Source organism: Perna viridis, chromosome 5 (assembly GCF_037379345.1).
Source record: "Perna viridis isolate PV_CMFRI_1.1 ecotype Kerala chromosome 5, ASM3737934v1, whole genome shotgun sequence".
NCBI classification, from domain to species: Eukaryota; Metazoa; Mollusca; class Bivalvia; order Mytilida; family Mytilidae; genus Perna; species Perna viridis.
The window spans coordinates 20,719,680-20,739,577 of NC_142449.1; the positions used below are offsets into that span (position 1 = coordinate 20,719,680).

Consider the following 19,898-nt stretch of genomic DNA (forward strand, 5'->3'; position numbering starts at 1 on the left):
TGGCTGTCTGTCTGTTATCATTAGTTATTTTTTTCTCTCAATGGTGCATAGATCAAATTCATGAATATTGGGAAAAGTTCTAATTATAATGCTGAGTTGATTGCTACTAACAGTATATGCATGCGTTTAGTTTGACGGAAAATAATGCATGCAGTCTCCATATATTTATTTAATTATTTAATTTAATTGTTTGATATTGTCAGGTGAAAAATTTTTGGAACAAAATGATGCCGAATATGTTTTTAACTGTTTTGGATGTTTCTTAGTGCCTCCTATATTATCTTTGCAACAGACCAGTAATCAATTTGTGTCTCACCGGTGAGCCTTACAATATATACATGTACTACAGGTTTAACCTGAATCAAACTGGTAAATTCTATGAAAGCTATAGCTTAATAATGTCACTTCTGTAGTTTCTACCTTATTGTGTTCTTTTTTTTATAATTTTAGTCAATGCCTAGATCTGCTACTGAGATTCATTTGTAATTCAGTCCAAGCTAGACCACTTAAGGTTTCATCAACAGCTTTGCCAGGAACTTATTGGTGATCACAGAGAAGGGTCTAAAAATCAACAACTGAGAACAGTACGTTTGGAACAGAGGAACATCAGCCACATTTTGGAGAGACATTTCCCAGAAAAAATACCTGACGGAAAACATAAGAAAAGCGTAGTAAGCTCCCCTGGATATGAGGGTTTCAGGAAATCCAGTATCCAGTGGTGGTGTCCTGAGTGTGAAGTCGGTCTTTATGTTGACAGGTGTTTCAGGAGATACCATAACCATGTGAATTATGAGGAACAATAGTTACATGTGTATATACATATGTACTAGGAATGTGAAACTATTTGAAGGGAATGTATTTTTTATAATTGAAATAAAATTAGATTTTTATTTGGATTTTATTTCAACAAATCTCAAAAAATTTTCAAAAAACAGAAACAAAGCCCTACCTACCAATCCTAATTTTGAAGTAAATGTTACCAGAAACACAGAATTTTTTTTAAGCCTTTGTTTGGGATTTTATAATCCAATTGTATGGCTTGTATTGTATCCTCTCAGAAAAGGCCACCGTGGCCTCAGAGAAACTTTCCGAATCATCAGAAGAACCAGAAACACAAGGTGATACCCACAATTTTTCAACACCACTCAGAATGGTGTCAGTAACACTGCCCCTTAGAAAGGAAACAGCAAAAGGAAGAGATATAATCATTCAGATCCCAGTAGCTTGGAAGATAATGATTCTGAAGTACAGAAACATGTAGACTACTCTTTGGCTCGTGCCACTCAGAATGGTTTGAGAAAGAAGTCTAAAACAGAAAGCCAAGAACTCACAAAATACTTACATGTATTAGAAATCATTACAAGGATTTGGGTAGTAACTACACCAATATGGACAGTGAGACTGATGAATCTCAAAAAAAAGGTCCATCTAACACTTTTTTATAGTAACGGTATATTCTAGAATGTTTAGTGACTCAGAGTATAGTCGGTTTAACCCTTACAAAGAAGAAAATAAGGATATTGAACTTTCCAAAAGCATGAAACAATATGCTGACGATAGCTTCAACAGGAAGTACAAGACTTGGTTCTGAAAAACACGCTAATACCCTTAGATGAAGCTTAATCCTTTTACAATCAAAATTGTAGATCCTATTATGTTCTAGATTTTGGAGAAACAAAGAAAACAGGTGGAAAGAGTTTTAATCAGCATTCAAAATAAAATCTTATCCTCAATGGGACCGACAGGAAAATTTCAGAATCTATAAGAACAAATTTGAGCACACATGAGCAAATTGACTCTTCAGACTTCCACCATATTTTGGATCTTGTGAAAAAATCCATATTTTGCATTGAGCAAGCAAATGGGGCAGTGATACTATCAATGTAGATTAGAGATAGTAAGGAAAATAAATGATTACTCCAAACAAACATTCTGAGTTGTTGTTGTTGCAATACATGTATTGTCCCCTACCAGCTGTTTATATCACTGACCCAAATACTACCCTGGATCATCAAGTATAAATGACAAACTGACAAAATGACCTTAATTTTGAATAGAAGAAGGGATATGGACAAAGGCAAGAAAGATGTTCAAATCCATTTAACAGATGCCGATTCTCAAAGTTTTATGCGTGGACAAAATTGGACAGATATAATTTCAAATTCCATACCGAACTTAATGAATAATTACCCGATTTTTTGTTATACATGTATTAACATATTGTCCCACTGAGATAATTTTAACAGGTTTTCTTAAGAAAAAAAGCATGTAAAACTGAAATTTTGGTATAGTGCAAAAAACTGAAAGTTGGTAACTTAGGAAAAAATCAGCAGAATGGAACAAAATGCATACTTTTATCTGTAACTCATTAAGGCAGACTCACATACCATAAATCAGCTCAATGTCTGCAAGTGTTTAGAAACAAGAGGCTCCCAGGAGCCTTAATCACTCACCTGGTTAAATTTTTGCCTTTTAAGGACAATAACTCTAACAAGGAGTTGTCAGACAAATTTGACTCCATTTGATTCATTGGACACATTTGTAAGCCTTATAATAAGGATCATTTCAGCAATTGAAAGCTATTGGCTAAACCTAACAGATTTGAAGATGTATGCAAAAATCTGCTGACCCCATTGTTCTATTTTTAGAAATGGCAGCCATGTTTTTTCAGCGATCAAAAATCTGTCATTTTGTAAAAATACCCTATAAAACAACAAGAGGCTCCCAGGAGCCTGAATCGCTCACCTGGTTAAATTTGTCCTTTTAAAGGCAATAATTCTAACAAGGAGTTGTCAGAAAATTTTGACTCCATTTGATTCATTGGACACATTTGTAAGCCTTATAATAAGGATCATTTCAGCAACTGAAAGCTATTGGCTAAACCTAACAGATTTGGATATGTATGCAAAAATTTGCTGTCTGACCCCATTGTTCTATTTTTGAAACGGCAGCCATTGTTTTTTAGCAACGGCTTAAAACCTTAATTGGACAGCAGATAGATCTCATCATGCTGAACACTTTTAACCCATGTCAGAATTTAGCTAAACCTAACCATTTAGGATATGAGAAAAACTACTGTCTGGCCCCTATGTTCTATTTTTAGTAACAGTGGCCGTGTTTTTCGACGGATAAAAAATCCCAATATCAGTTCTATGCAAGATACCATAAGGAACATTCGTACCAAGTTTGGTTCCAATTGGTCAAGTAGTGTCAGAGGAGAAGATATTTTAAAGAAATAATATAAAAAATAGCAAAAACCATTGAAAAAGGGCAATAACTCCAACATGGCTTAATAGATTAAAATGAAAATTTGACCACAGATAGATCTCATCATGCTGAACACTATTATCTCGTGTCAGAATTTGGCTAAACCTAACTGTTTTGTAGATATATGCAAAAAACTATTGTATGACCCCTATGTTCTACTTTTAGTAACGGGGGCCATGTTTTTCGACAGATCAAAAATCCCCACAGGAACATTCATACCAAGTTTGGTTCCAATTGGTCAAGTAGCAAAAAACGTTGAAAAAGGCCAATAACTCCAACATGGTTTAATACATGTAGATTAAAATAATACATGTAGATTAAAATAAAATTTGACTGCAGATGGATGTCATCATGTTGAACACTTTCACCCCATGTCAGAATTGGCTAAACCTTACCATTTTGGAGATATATGCGAAAAACTATTGTCTGACCCCTAAGTTCTATTTTCAGTAATGGTGGCCATGTTTTGCAACGGATCAAAAATCCCCACACCAGTTCTATGCAGGATACGCTAAGGAACATTCATACCAAGTTTGGTTCTAATTGGTCAAGTAGTTTCAGAGGAAAAGTGTTTTGAAAAATTGTTAACGACGACAGACGATGATGATGGACGCCAATTGATGGCAATAGCTCACATGGCCTACCGCCAGGTGAGCTAAAGAACAGCTCAATTTTTCCAAGCATTTAGAAAAAAATTTCAGTAAATTTTTCAAAGTTCAAGGGATAGAACTTGGACAAAAAGCAGCGAAGTGGAATGAAATGTAAACTTGATCTGTAACTCATTTAGGTTGACTCACATACCAAGAATCAGCTCAATATTCAAGTCTAAAGAAAAAAAGTGTGGAAAACTTACTTTTCAGTAAATTCAAGGGCCATAACTTGGGACAAAAAACAGAAACCTAAATTTCATCTGTGACTCATCAGGGTAGACAGCCACACCAAAAATCTGCTCAATATCTGCAACCATTTAGAAAAAAAAGGAAAGGGGGAAAACTAAAATTTTGGTAATATTTTCAAAGTTAAAGGGCCATAACTCGGAAAAAAATCAGCAGAGCGGAATGAAATGTTAACATGATTTGAAACTCGTAAGGGTAGACTCACATACAAAAATCAGCTCAATATGGGCAAGCATAATTTAGAAAAATTCGTTATTTTCTTCAAAGTTCAAGGGGCATAACTAGGACAAAAATCGGCGAAGTTGATCAAATGTAATCTTGATCTGTAATTCATCAAGGTTGACTCATACCAAAAATCAGCTCGATATCTGCAAATGTTTAGAAAAAAAAGTGTGGAAAACTTAATTTTTTTTTTGATTGACAGATGGATGTATAGACAGACTTACATGTATAAGCACAATCTCTACTTCAAGGAATTCAAAACTTGTTAGAAACAATGATAGATTTCTCTTTGGCAAAGAATTTAACAAGGAACTAAAACAACTTGGTAAAACTAGAAAGGAAGCTTCTGAGATGGCCAGTCTCGGGTCACAGCATCAAAAGACGAACTTTTGAAAATAGTACACATAATAACTCTGCAGGAAGAAATTCATAGTATAAAGACACCAGACGACTCATTCAAAATGGGCCTCCAGTCCAGAATCAGGGAACACAGGCATGATATGTGTACTAAAGGCCACTTCCTAGGAAGATCCCATGGCCATGGAAAGGGTAGACAGACACTTTGTCATAGGACAAAAGTCAAAAAATCAAGGTATGCCAAATCATGTTTTAAAAACATGCAATCCTGAAATAAGGTTAAATCACCTCAACTTACAAGATCTAGAAAGAATTTTAAATGACTTTATCCCAACAGGGCCTTATCCCCATAGCAGAGAGACTGAAACATTTTGCTGAGAACTGGAAAACCCTAAAATCAGACAAATGATTCTCAGCTACATAAAAGGGGTGGAAATAAAATTTCTAACTACCCCATCTCAATATCAAATTCCAGGAATGGGAATTTTAAAAGAAAAAAAAAGTTTCTTTCATGACCCAAGAGTTACAAGAGATGCTAAAGAAAAAAGTAATAAAACAAGTACATGCATGCCTTAACCAATTTATCAGCAGCCATTTTCTAGTCCCGAAAAAACCAAAGACCCATACTTAATCTAAAATATTTAAATCAGTCTTTTACCAACATTTCAAAATGGAAAATGGAAAAGGACTATTCGTGATAAAAGATCTTTGCAAACAGACGATTATATGGTCAAAATACACTTGACAGAACCTTACTCCATAGTGCCAATAAGCAAATAATACTGTCACCTTCTAAGGTTCTTTTGGAAAACTACATGTATATGAGTACAGGGCACTACCATTTGGATTATCAGAAAGTATGAGGATTTTATAACCAGTTCTGAAAAAGGATAGGCATTCGTCTAACAATTTACTTCGACAACATTCTCCTGATGGCAAAAAGTCTGGAATGATAGAGATTCACAAACATTCAGCCCTTTAGACTTTACCTGCTTCAAAAGTTGGGATTCCAAATAAATATTAACTGGAAAAAATCAATGTTAATCCCATCACAAACCATGAATTTCCAAGGGTTTCAAATGAATTCCAGGGAGATGTTATTTTATCTCCCTCCAGACAAAGTAATCCAAATAAAATCAAAAAGCAGGACAATTCTTAAATTAAAGAAAGTTTCAGTAAGGGAAATCACTAAACTTACAGGGAAACTCTCCTTCTTAATGCAAGCGATATTCCCAAGAGGTCTACAAAGCAGCTTCCTTCAAATGGATCAGATAAAGTGTATATGAAAGGGAAAATCATAAGATCAGGAGATTTACATGTCTAAAGGGGCAAGAGAAGAACTTATTTGGTGGGGAAACTAAAATAGATCAATATATAATGGACAATCATTTCCCCAATTCCAGATTTAGTAATTACCTTCAATGCAAGCAATTTGAGTTGGGAGACTTCCTTCCTATATCAAAGTACAGATCCAGGATCTTCAATATTCTAATGAAAGAAGTCTGGGATTGGTGTCACTCAAAGAGAATATCCCTCTCAGTAGAGCACCTCCCAGGAGTCTGGCAGTCGAGAAACATAAAAGATTCAAGCAATTGGAGTCTGAATCAGGACATTTTCAATCAGATTCATGCTTTGATGGGTCCTCTGAAAATTGGTCTATTTGCATCTCGCCTAAATTTCAAACTAAAACGGTTTGTGAGTTGGAAACAAGACCCTCTAAGCTTTGCAACAGATGCTTTTTTATACCTTGGAATCAGATACAGGGTTACACCTTTCCCCTCTTCACCCTGATAGGTCAGTGCCTTGCAAAAATAAAAAAAGGAGAATGCAACACCAACATGGCAAGCCCAACTGTGGTATCTAATGTTACTAGGAATGATAATTCAGGATGCAAGAAAGATCCTGACTTTTTCAAATCTTCTTCCGACAGTCTGACAGAGTGATTACATGTACTACATGTACAAATGTATAATAACAGACTTGTTGACTATGTTCTCACTTGGTGAGGGTGAATTTGGTGAATTTCCAAGGGTTTCAAATGAATTCCAGGGAGATGTTATTTTATCTCCCTCCAGACAAAGTAATCCAAATAAAATCAAAAAGCAGGACAATTCTTAAATTAAAGAAAGTTTCAGTAAGGGAAATCACTAAACTTACAGGGAAACTCTCCTTCTTAATGCAAGCGATATTCCCAAGAGGTCTACAAAGCAGCTTCCTTCAAATGGATCAGATAAAGTGTATATGAAAGGGAAAATCATAAGATCAGGAGATTTACATGTCTAAAGGGGCAAGAGAAGAACTTATTTGGTGGGGAAACTAAAATAGATCAATATATAATGGACAATCATTTCCCCAATTCCAGATTTAGTAATTACCTTCAATGCAAGCAATTTGAGTTGGGAGACTTCCTTCCTATATCAAAGTACAGATCCAGGATCTTCAATATTCTAATGAAAGAAGTCTGGGATTGGTGTCACTCAAAGAGAATATCCCTCTCAGTAGAGCACCTCCCAGGAGTCTGGCAGTCGAGAAACATAAAAGATTCAAGCAATTGGAGTCTGAATCAGGACATTTTCAATCAGATTCATGCTTTGATGGGTCCTCTGAAAATTGGTCTATTTGCATCTCGCCTAAATTTCAAACTAAAACGGTTTGTGAGTTGGAAACAAGACCCTCTAAGCTTTGCAACAGATGCTTTTTTATACCTTGGAATCAGATACAGGGTTACACCTTTCCCCTCTTCACCCTGATAGGTCAGTGCCTTGCAAAAATAAAAAAAGGAGAATGCAACACCAACATGGCAAGCCCAACTGTGGTATCTAATGTTACTAGGAATGATAATTCAGGATGCAAGAAAGATCCTGACTTTTTCAAATCTTCTTCCGACAGTCTGACAGAGTGATTACATGTACTACATGTACAAATGTATAATAACAGACTTGTTGACTATGTTCTCACTTGGTTGAGCTAAGTACCCATGCAGAACTGATAAAATTTAAGGGAAAGTAGATAAGGGGGTTCATGATGTCTTCTGTTTATACATGTACATGGTACATGTTCATTTATACATCATGGAAATAAACTACTTATACAGTTTTTAGTTTGGGTACATACAAACATACCCATGCATATGCACCCAATGAATTTTAAATTTTCTAATTTTGCACTAAACATGTATTTCTCTTTGATAAAAACTTAATTTTGGGGTCTATGTCAAAATGTTGACCAACTTGATAAATGATCATGTGTCTTTTAAGTTTAGTTATACATTTACCGGTATGTGTAGTTTATTAATTGCTTTGAAATAAAGGTTAAAGGTTGCACAGTTATCCTTATATTTAGTGCTACAAATGTATAAGATACAGGTTCTTGCTCTTGGATCTAAGCCAAATCAATTTAGCTTGATATAAAGTTGGGGGCTCCTAAAGGAGATAATCGTACCTAAGCCAGGGGATTTACATGTTTAAAAACCTGAAAGTACATGTGGGATGCTCTTCCTTGCATTCCTTAACAGCTCAAATAATTTAAATAAAATTTTCATAGGATGGTTTGGAGTCATTTATACATGTAGATGTGCATGAAAATATAGTTATTGTCAGGAATTTTAGGGGACATAATTAAACTTAAGCATTTAACTCCATTTGAAGTGGAGGTTTTCTCTATGTACCGGTAAGCTTGCTAACTGTGCAGTTTTTCAAGTTCAGCAGTTGTGTTTAATTCAGAATAAAATGAAACTACAGTTTCCACCTTAGTTTTAAACATGTTACATGTGTTATGTCACTTAATACATGTAGCTGGCTACATTTTAATAAGAGTTAAAAAAAACAATAAAATTTACTTACACAGTTACATGTACTCATATTCCAAGAAATCTAAATCATCAAGGAAAAAAATTTGGCAGGGCAAAAAGAAAGTTCTGAAAATGAAATTCAAACTTTATCTAGACTTCATAACACCCCAAAAAGAACTTTGATGATTTGATACATTGTATTTCCAATTAATTTTCGTAGTAACTTGAAAAACTGTGAGCAAAGCTAAGTTGATGATACCCCCACTTACAACCCCCCCCCCCCACCACAGAAACCATACAGGATACCCCAGTGATTTACAAAATATACACTTAAGCATTCAGAAAGGAAAACAAAAAAGAAGGTGCACAATGGCATCATGTGAAAAATCTGTGCATTTTTTTTTCATAAACATATAAATTGTTGGAAACACTCATGAAAGGGGAGATTGGGGCACCAACAGAAGTATTACTCGTTGAAATGCAAAAAGAAACAAAAACATTTATTCTTGAATATAAACAAATGATCTGAAACAACAAGTCAAAATGTATCAAACGTTCAATGCAATGATTAGCATGACTAGAAATATGTTGATAACTTTGATAAGACATTAAATGAGTTGAGAACAAACTCCTGTTTTATAACAATAAAACATTCAGGTGTCAGAGCTGTGAAAGACAATCAATCAGGTATCAGCAGTGAATTCATGAACATTATCATATTTTTGTAAAATGAAAAATTGGTTATGAGAAATATTTCTCGTTGGAACTCATACAGTAACAAAAAAATCTTAATGTTAGAATATCATGTTGATAACTATTTCAATGTCTTTGTGGCAGATATCCTAACACATGGAACAGAGCTAACATGAAGAACGTGAGGAGTACCTGGCATATGAAATCACTCCATAATTTTTATTCTTTGTAATGTAAGAATCAATTTTATACATGTATTTTACACCACAGTTTGTATACATCTTCAATATATATAAAACATCCTGTAAAGTTACAGAGCTCATTGTTGACAACTCCTATTTTGGAAGCATTTTGTTTATTTTAACCTTACAGATAGCTGAACTTGGTTATTTTATTGCAAGACAAGGGGGATGGGCGAAATGTACATTTGTAATTGAAGGGTCAGGGTAAATGAGGCTTGACTTGTATAAGGGAAATTGGGATACAGAATATTTGCCAATTCCATTTTAGGGACTTGAGATGCAAGGCCAAATAGTTACATATAATGAGATATGGGATATTAATAACCATAAAAAATTTAAGGGATACTGGATATCTTTGATTAAAGAGACATGGATTTTTTCAATATATCTTTGGGGATATCTAGATTTAAAACTACAGGGATATGGGTTATCTGGGAACCCCTATATAAGCCTAGTTAATGGCATGAAAAGCTTGTAAGGTGAAGAGTGGTGTTTTTTGTTGAAAGTAAAAGATGGAGTAAAATTGAAAGGGTCGGCAAGTGAGGAATCTGGAGACGGGAAGTGGTGGTATAAAGGGAAGGGAAACAGGGATTACATTCTCCACCCCTTGATAAATAATGACTAAGTGCACTTGTAAAAAAAATTTTGGCAGCACAAGAAAATCTGCCAGCCGATTCATCAAGTTTTTGAGGGAGTTTGTGCAATCGGCAGACTTTCTCAATCTCATTAGAAAACAAAAGCATCTTCTATGTTATTATCGTTTGCACCATTAGACGGTTCTGCTGCCTGGTGGTGAGGCCCTGATGATATCAAATTGAACATATTTGATTATTTTTAATCAAAATTATGAACAACCTTTATTTATTCATCAAAGTCTGGCTGGTAACTCCGTCTGAAGGTTTAACAGTGACAATGACCTTGTGTTCATCCATGGCTAGATGGTAAAGCACGCCATGTCAAGTGCATTGTTTCGAAAAAAAACTGTACAGTCTATTAAGTATGATCAGAACAACTTTTGAAGATTGTTCGTACTTGATTCTAACAGTTGACAACAGTAATTTTGTCACCAATCTTTCGAAGTAATACCAATACATTGCATAGATAAATCCTGCTGAGTTCCGAAATTAGCTAAAGTAATATCAAAAGCCGACACGGATTGGACGTGATTATATTATGGATATAAAACAAGAAGCTTGCAGGAGCCTCAGAATCGCTCACCTTGTTGAATTTTGCCTTTCAAAGGCAATAAATTTAACATGAAGTTGTCCAACAATTTTGACTCAAGAAGTCTTTGGTAGGGCTTATCATAAGGATCATTTCAACAATTGAAAGTTTCTTTTAATCTATCATAGTTTTCAAGATATTGAGTGAAAACTATTAAAAAAAAAAATACATCATTTTTCCCCTTTCAAGGGCAATAACTCTTACAAGTTGTCTGACAACTTTGATCCCTGAAGACTTTTGTAGCCTAAATAATAAGGATCATTTCAGCTATTGAAAGATTTTGCTAAACCTAACGATTTAGAAGATATATGCATAAAACTACTGTCTGACCCCTATGTTCTATTTTTAGTAACAGCGGCCGTGTTTTTCAATGGATCAAAAATCCCAACACCAGTCCTATGCAGGATACATCAATGAACATCCATTCCAAGTTTGTTTCCAATTGATCAAATAGTGTCAGAGAAAAAGTCAGAAGACTTTTGAAAGAAATAACATTAAAAACAGCAAAAATCCTTGAAAAGGGCAATAACTCCAACATGACTTAATGGAATAAAATGAATATTTGACCACAGATAGATCTCATAGTCATACTGCTGAACACTTTTACCCAATCAGAATTTATCAACACCTAATGATTTTGGAGATATATGTGCAAAACCATTGTCTGACCCCTATGCTCTATTTTTAGTAACAGCGGCCATGTTTTTAGACAAATCAAAAATCCCCACATCCGTTCTATGCAGGATACCCCAAGAAACATTAAAGACCAAGTTTGGTGTCACTTGATCAAGTAGTGTAAGAGGAGAAGATTTTTTAAAGAAATAACATAAAAATAGCAAAAATTGTTGAAAAAGGGCAATAACTCCAACAGATTAAAACCAAAATTTGACCACAAATAGATCTCTTCATGCTGAACACTTTTACCCCATCAGAATTTAGCTTAACGTAACAGTTTTTGAGATACATGGGAAAAACCATTGTCCGACCCCTATGCTCTATAGTAACAGCGGCCATGTTTTTCAACGGATCAAAAATCCCCACATCAGTTCTATGCAGGATACCCCAAGAAACATTAAATACCAACTTTGGTTTCACTTGGTCAAATAGTGTCAAAGGAGAAGATTTTTGAAAGAAATAACATGAAAAATTGCAAAAAAATTGCAAAAAAGCAGCCATAACTCCAACATGTTTTTTTTTTCGACAGATCAAAAGTCCCCACATCAGTTCTATGCAGGATACTTCAAGAAACATTAAATACCAAGTCTGGTTTCACGTTGTCAAGTAGTGTCAGAGGAGAAGATTTTTTAAAGAAATAACATGAAAAATAGCAAAAATTGTTGGAAAAGGGCAATAACTCAAACATGGCTTAAAGGATTAAAACCAAAATTTAACCTCAAATAGATCTTATCATGCTGAACACTTTAACCAAGTCAGAATTTGGCTAAACCTAACGGTTTTTGAGATATATGCAAAAAAAACATTGTCTGTCCCCTATGTTCTATTTCTAAATACAGCTTCCATGTTTTTCAACAAATCAAAAATCCCCACATCAATTCTATGCAGGATACACCAAGGAACATTCATATTATATTAAGTTTGGTTCTAATTGGTCAAGTAGTATCAGAGGAGAAGAGTTTTGTATAATTGTTAACGACGATGAAAATAACAACAGATGCCAAGTGATGGCAATAGCTCACCTGGCCTTTGACCTGGTCAGGGCAATAAGAAACAAACATATTTTTAACTTTGGCCTTGGAAAAAACTTACAATAAGCTGATTATAATTCTTGGGCAGACATTAGGCACTAAAAAAAAATGGTAGGATAATTCTTGATCTCTTATATTATTTTTTTTTAAATCCCAAGCTAACACATCTAAGAATCAAATACTTACAAACAGTTTCCATATCTGATATAGCATCAGTTTCTTTGTCTTCAAATAGAGTCTTTGTAACATCAGCTACATGTTCAATACAAGATGTAAGAGTTGACTGTAAGCCATCCAACTTTTCCTTCACTTCAAACACTGTTGTATTATGTTGACTAGTTGTAAGAGATAGTTCTTTAACCATATCTAATGCTGATGACTTCTCCGATTTAACACTTTCTAGCATACTTTTGGATTCTGAACTTGTATCATTAAACAAAGATGAAAACTGTGTTTTCAAACTAAGTGACAGATCTTTTAATTTTGTAAGATTACCAGAGAAATTATTTTTAATTTCTGTGGCAGAGGTATTCATATCATCTAATTTTTTTACCATTTCTTTATGTCTTCTTTCTAACTTGATTAACTCTCCTGAAACATTTGCCTGATTTTCTTCCAATCTTAGATAATAGTTCAAGTATTCCTCTTTATCACGGAGGGAGATTTTGTAAGCTTCCATTTTTTCTTCTTTCTTTAAAATTGTATCTACTGTAACCTTGAAATGTTCAGCTTCTTTTGCACTTTTTAATACTGATTCTTGCACTAAAATAGTATTCTCTTTTATTTGCAATAAAAAATCTTCCGCCTTTGTAAAATTTTGTGTCCACAGATTAAGTGTATTCTCAATGGCCACAATTTCATTTGTAATTATCTGTAGACTTGTTGAAATGTTATCAATTCTTTCATTAAGACCTTCAATTTCTTTGGAAATATGTTTAATGCTGACGTTGCCAATCAAAACTTTCAGTCTTTCATCAGTTTCCTTTTTATAATCCTGCAAACTTTCTTCTAAATGACTAAGTTTATCATCAAATTCTGATAAAACATAGTACATGTACCACAACCAGCAGAGAATAACCAAACTGAAAAAAATTAGTTGAAGAAACAGTAAATTATTTTTTACTCACCTTTTTAAATGTTTCTGAAAATCTTCCCTGGGTCAAAGACAAATGGGAGAAGTGAGCACAAACAAGAAAAAGATTTTTCCTCTAGATTAGGCTCAAAACGCTTGGTAGGGTTTAGTTTGTTACAGCTGAACCGTTAACAATTGGGGAGAGAATCATCTTAATAATCGATATGACACAGCTATAAAAATGAAATGTGTGACACAGAATGTAAGTAATTAAATAACTTCAAAATATAAAATTCGACATTAACCAATAATAATCTACACTATTATTACATTTTGTAGATGGTTAGATTCCCAGATGCAGATACAAACTACAATCCAGTTGAGTGCATAGAAAAGTCAATGTTATGCTGAAAGAAGAGTACCTGAAATTTCTTGGTCCTGATAACTTGAAAGAGTAATCAAGGGAACCAAAGTTACAGCGGTAATCAAAAGAATGTAATCCAGGGACAAAGACCAGACATGGAAAACAGAGATACACAACAAAGAACATAAAGTAACTAAAATCATACATACAAAGTAACAAAAGCAAATGAGCAACTCAGACTCCACTAAAAACTGGGAGCATGGACCAGGTGCACCGGTAGGGTAAGCGTCCTAACTATTCATGAACTGAATAATGACTGGTGAAAGTTAATGTAATGTAGGACCTAATCAATCTGTCCAGTGGAAGCCAAGATTTTTCAGACAAAAATTTTGACAAATGGACAAAGTGATTCCAATATTATATACCACCCTATCCTTGAGCGAGGTCATAATTTAAAATGTTATAGCATCAAGATTGATCATATTTTTGCATGACAACCATATACATGTAATATCAAAAAGGAAACAGTTTTGCAATTGCATGAAAACTTACCCCAAAAACCCTACTGAAACCATAAGAATTAAAAAATTCTTTTTTGTTAGATAGTCTTTCTTAAACTGCTGTATATTCACAGACTGGGTTGGATTTGTAACTCTAGGAGGGGATATTCTGGTGCTTTTGTCAGGTTCATCTTCTGCATCAGAAAGCTCAGGTCTGTTTGTTCTCAAGTGACGTGGAGGCATATTAAAATGCTTATATTCTTTACAGTATCATGTATGTTGTGTCTGTAAAAACGAATAAATAAAATAGTAAGCAAACTAAAAGCATAATTTTTAGGAGAAAAATTATTTGTGAACACTTCAGTTCAAATGAATATTTTCCAAATTTCTAGTATCAACTGGTGTTACAAGAAAGCAGGCGCGTAGCTGAGGACAAATTGAAGTGTAGGCAAAATTACAGCAGGTCCAGGGGGGAAAAGCATATCATAAATACAAAAACAATATTTCCAAATACTTTAAGGAAACACACTTTTGTTTAGAAGTAATATTCATTTGTTGGGGTTTTCTGACCATCTTAATGGCATTACTTCTTAAGATGATAGTACATACAATTTTTTCAAATTTTTGGTCACTTTCTGGTCATAATTTTGGTAAGAAACAACTTCATATTTGGTGAAAACATTCATTAATACATAGTTTATCATCAGGGTTTGACACTAAAATTTTAACCACCTCATCATAAAGATACTCACTTCACTTTTGTTTACTGCTCATTAAAAATGGTGCAAAAATGGAAGTTCCCTCACCAAGCAAGGGTCAATGTGGATGTACATTGTGCATGTATTTGAGGAACAATATTAAGAGATGGCTAATAATGGCAACTGATAGTCGACCCCCTTTTCAGGCTTTTGATAGTGTTCCCCTACAAAGAATGCAAAAAGCACCATTGATAGTCTACCCCCTTTTTATAGTGTCCCCCTCCCCCACACAGATAAAAAACCAGCACCACTGATAGTCGACCGCTTTTAATAAGAAATTGTGCATGCTTTCAACTTTGTGAAACTGAAAGTGCCTCGAGTTGGAATTAAAAGATATATAATATAACAAACGAAGAAGAACTGGGTCCCTAGTGTGAGGTTTGTATCTCCGATTTTACTGTTTCACCTAAATATGAAGGCTTCATACATTTTTTTTAGATTTGGCATCAACGTTCATAAATACCGCCATTCTGTACGGATGCAAGTCGTTCCGGCCCCAAACCTGTCCGGCCCAAAGTCGTTCCGGCCCAAAGTCGTTCCGGCCCCAGTTTTTTATTGTATATATATGTATCATTTGGAAACAAGACGATGTTGAATTATCATGAAAGAACTGAATACAACAACAGAAAAACTTACACCAAGGAAAACTTAAAGCCTTTGAATATGAACCCATACTTCCGCATAAATTTCAATATATTTTACCAGCATTGGAAACTCCATGATTAATAAACAAGGCAAGATTTTTCATATTTATTATAAGTTTAACAATACAGATAACAATTTAGCATGATATCACAATGTTATATATAGCACTGGTATTAAAGCAAGTTTTTTTCTGATATCTATTATAGATAAGCCCACGGTACCAATTTACAATAAGTAATTAGTAATTTATGCCAACTACATCATTTGAACAATATTTAACACAACATATTATACAATAGCTTTATAAGCTCACACAGACATTACACATAACAATATTTATGTTTGCAAAAAAAAAAATTAAAAAAAATTAAAAACATCATACAAAATATCAAATTGACAAATATTTTCAAATTGACGGCATTTCTTCTCGAACTAACAATGCCTTTTTTATATAAATTGCGAGATTTCTTAAAATGTTCACATCTTTTGACTTGAACAAAGTCACAAGTTTCTCTGTACACACATGGTTTTGACACCAAGAAGGTAAAAAACATTTTCGAATATCAGCTAGCATTGGACATATTAAAACAAAATGATATTCATCTTCTACCACTTGATAATTACATAATTGGCAAAGCCTATTTTCACGTGGTTTGTTTTCATGTCTACCTTTTCCTATGGCAAGTTTATGATTTGAACATAAAATAGAATATATATACCAATGTAGATTATAAGACAACTTTCGAATGTTTTCATTTACATATATTCCATCTTTAACTTTTGTATAAAACTCACATCTAGAGGAATTTTATAAATATTCTGACCAATTCTGCAAACATACACCTTTAAGCCTCTGTTTAAAAATCTCAAAAAATAATACTTCATTTTCTACACTTTGATTTTCCCATACTTCACCAAAAACCATACATAAATAATACAGTTTGTATTTTTGTACACCAGTTTTTACGCCCATGACTGTTTGCTTCATAAATCATTTTATAACACAATTGAGGCAATTGGTTGGATTCAAGTCGTTGTAAATGTAAAAAGTACTTTATAGGTCTGCACAGATAATTTGTGAAAAGTTCGTAACGACCACATTCACCCCTAGCTATATTTTTGTTCGTTTTCATACCAATTCCTAATAACCATTTACAGAATTTATTCTGTACTGCTTCAATGTCATTTACTTTGTCCAAACCCCATATTTCTGCACCATAGTATAATATTGGGGCAGCCACAGAATCAGACAGTTTAAATCCAATGTTCATATCTTTACAATTAAGCTTACATAAGCAATGTTTAATAATATTTAAAGCCTTCTCACATTGGTTAGTTAAAGTTCTACAGCAAACGGTCCTTTAAGACGATTTGAGAACACGATTCCGAGATATTTATAATAGCTTACAACTTTGAGAAGTTCATCTTTATAATACCACTTTTCATTTTTTGACAGAACACCTCCATTTTTAAATACAACTATATTAGACTTGTCCATGTTTATAGTCATGTTCCATTTATCACAATATGATGCTAGACAGTTCAAACGTCTCTGGAGATCAATACACGTATCGGCTATAAGCACAAGGTCGTCTGCAAAGAGTAACAACATTAAATCATGAAAGTCTTTATGAATAAATATTCCATTACCACCATTTGACTCCATCTCACTAGCGAGTTCGTTAATGTACATCGCAAACAGCCAAGGTCTCAAAACACAACCTTGCCTCACATCAGTATTACAACTGAAACTATTGCTTAAACCAATTGTACTTTTAACCCTTGCTTTAACAGTTCTATATATATTTTGTAAAAGTCTTATCATATGTCCATGTAAATTCTTATTTATCAATAAATAAAACAGTTTTGATCTATTAATACAATCGAACGCTTTGGAAAGGTCTATAAAAGCACAGTACAATACACCTCTCTTTTTTGATAAATATTTCATGATAATACTTGTAAGAATAATGTAGTCAATTGACTAGTATGGACATCATTCTCGCAACTCTTGAGATTGCTTATAATGAGTTGTCATATATGTAATTGTAGTAGCATATGGTATAAAACGTGTTATATTCAATATTTTTTTTCTCAGCTTGGGCATATGTTTTTATAAAAACTAATTGTAAAAACAAGTGAAATTTACCATCAAAGACATAATCCAATCAAAATGTATCATCAAAAACTATTACCGTCAATCAATTAAATTATCAAAAATAATTACCGCCAATCAATTAAATCATCAAAAATTATTACCGCCAATCAATTTTTGATACATTCTTTAATCATCAATTTATTAATTAAATCATTTATAATTAGCAGTGCATAAGTAACTAATTAATCACTACATCTGATTACTCTCTTAATCTTTATTAATGCTCTTAATTATGAAATAATGTGATAAAACATTACAAAAACAATGTCTATGGTTCTTGACGGAAACATTATGAATACACATTTGTTGACTAATCTTTATAAAAAATATGTGACTTCGGTAAAATCTCAAATAATTGATCTAAATTCATTGACTAATTGGTGAAATTAAATATTTTTATTTTGGGGACGGAAAGACTTTTAAAATGAGGCCGGATCGACTTGGGGCCGGAAAGACCGAGGCCGGAACGACTTAGGCCGGAACGACTGGAAAACTTCTGTACATATAAAAAACATGCAAAACGAAATCAAAAGTAATTAGGTACGACCATACAGTTCTAAGGATATTGATAACATCATCGACCAAACAAACAAAAATACACAAAAAGACAATACACTATACTACATTATACAATACACTTGTTTCTATTGTTTTTGTTTGGTTTCGGTTTATTTCTTTTTTTTCACAGACTGGGTTGGATTTGTAACTCTAGGAGGGGATATTCTGGTGCTTTTGTCAGGTTCATCTTCTGCATCAGAAAGCTCAGGTCTGTTTGTTCTCAAGCGACGTGGAGGCATATTAAAATGCTTATATTCTTTACAGTATCATGTATGTTGTGTCTGTAAAAACGAATAAATAAAATAGTAAGCAAACTAAAAGCATAATTTTTAGGAGAAAAATTATTTGTGAACACTTCAGTTCAAATGAATATTTTCCAAATTTCTAGTATCAACTGGTGTTACAAGAAAGCAGGCGCGTAGCTGAGGACAAATTGAAGTGTAGGCAAAATTACAGCAGGTCCAGGGGGGAAAAGCATATCATAAATACAAAAACAATATTTCCAAATACTTTAAGGAAACACACTTTTGTTTAGAAGTAATATTCATTTGTTGGGGTTTTCTGACCATCTTAATGGCATTACTTCTTAAGATGATAGTACATACAATTTTTTCAAATTTTTGGTCACTTTCTGGTCATAATTTTGGTAAGAAACAACTTCATATTTGGTGAAAACATTCATTAATACATAGTTTATCATCAGGGTTTGACACTAAAATTTGAACCACCTCATCATAAAGATACTCACTTCACTTTTGTTTACTGCTCATTAAAAATGGTGCAAAAATGGAAGTTCCCTCACCAAGCAAGGATCAATGTGGATGTACATTGTGCATGTATTTGAGGAACAATATTAAGAGATGGCTAATAATGGCAACTGATAGTCGACCCCCTTTTCAGGCTTTTGATAGTGTTCCCCTACAAAGAATGCAAAAAGCACCATTGATAGTCTACCCCCTTTTTATAGTGTCCCCCTCCCCCACACAGATAAAAAACCAGCACCACTGATAGTCGACCGCTTTTAATAAGAAATTGTGCATGCTTTCAACTTTGTGAAACTGAAAGTGCCTCGAGTTGGAATTAAAAGATATATAATATAACAAACGAAGAAGAACTGGGTCCCTAGTGTGAGGTTTGTATCTCCGATTTTACTGTTTCACCTAAATATGAAGGCTTCATACATTTTTTTTAGATTTGGCATCAACGTTCATAAATACCGCCATTCTGTACGGATGCAAGTCGTTCCGGCCCCAAACCTGTCCGGCCCAAAGTCGTTCCGGCCCAAAGTCGTTCCGGCCCCAGTTTTTTATTGTATATATATGTATCATTTGGAAACAAGACGATGTTGAATTATCATGAAAGAACTGAATACAACAACAGAAAAACTTACACCAAGGAAAACTTAAAGCCTTTGAATATGAACCCATACTTCCGCATAAATTTCAA

General features: G+C 33.8%; 1 protein-coding gene across 2 annotated transcripts in view; it reads right to left on the bottom strand.

Moving 5' to 3' along the window:
* The window catches only part of LOC148616455 (uncharacterized), a 35,185-nt gene extending 15,488 nt beyond the window's left edge, over nt 1-19,697 (bottom strand). The window contains exons 1-4 of one of the 2 annotated variants that reach the window (XM_088583509.1): nt 19,634-19,697; nt 18,531-18,733; nt 14,386-14,618; nt 12,584-13,479 (exon numbers count right to left, since the gene is read on the bottom strand). In XM_088583509.1, coding sequence (XP_088439635.1) covers nt 12,584-13,479; nt 14,386-14,576 — 1,087 coding nt within the window. In that variant the 5' untranslated portion in view covers nt 14,577-14,618; nt 18,531-18,733; nt 19,634-19,697. Of the gene's footprint in view, nt 1-12,583; nt 13,480-14,385; nt 14,619-15,518; nt 18,734-19,633 lie in introns of both variants that reach the window. The other variant, XM_088583508.1, reaches the window with a different exon arrangement.
* Nucleotides 19,698-19,898: the final 201 nt, after the last annotated feature.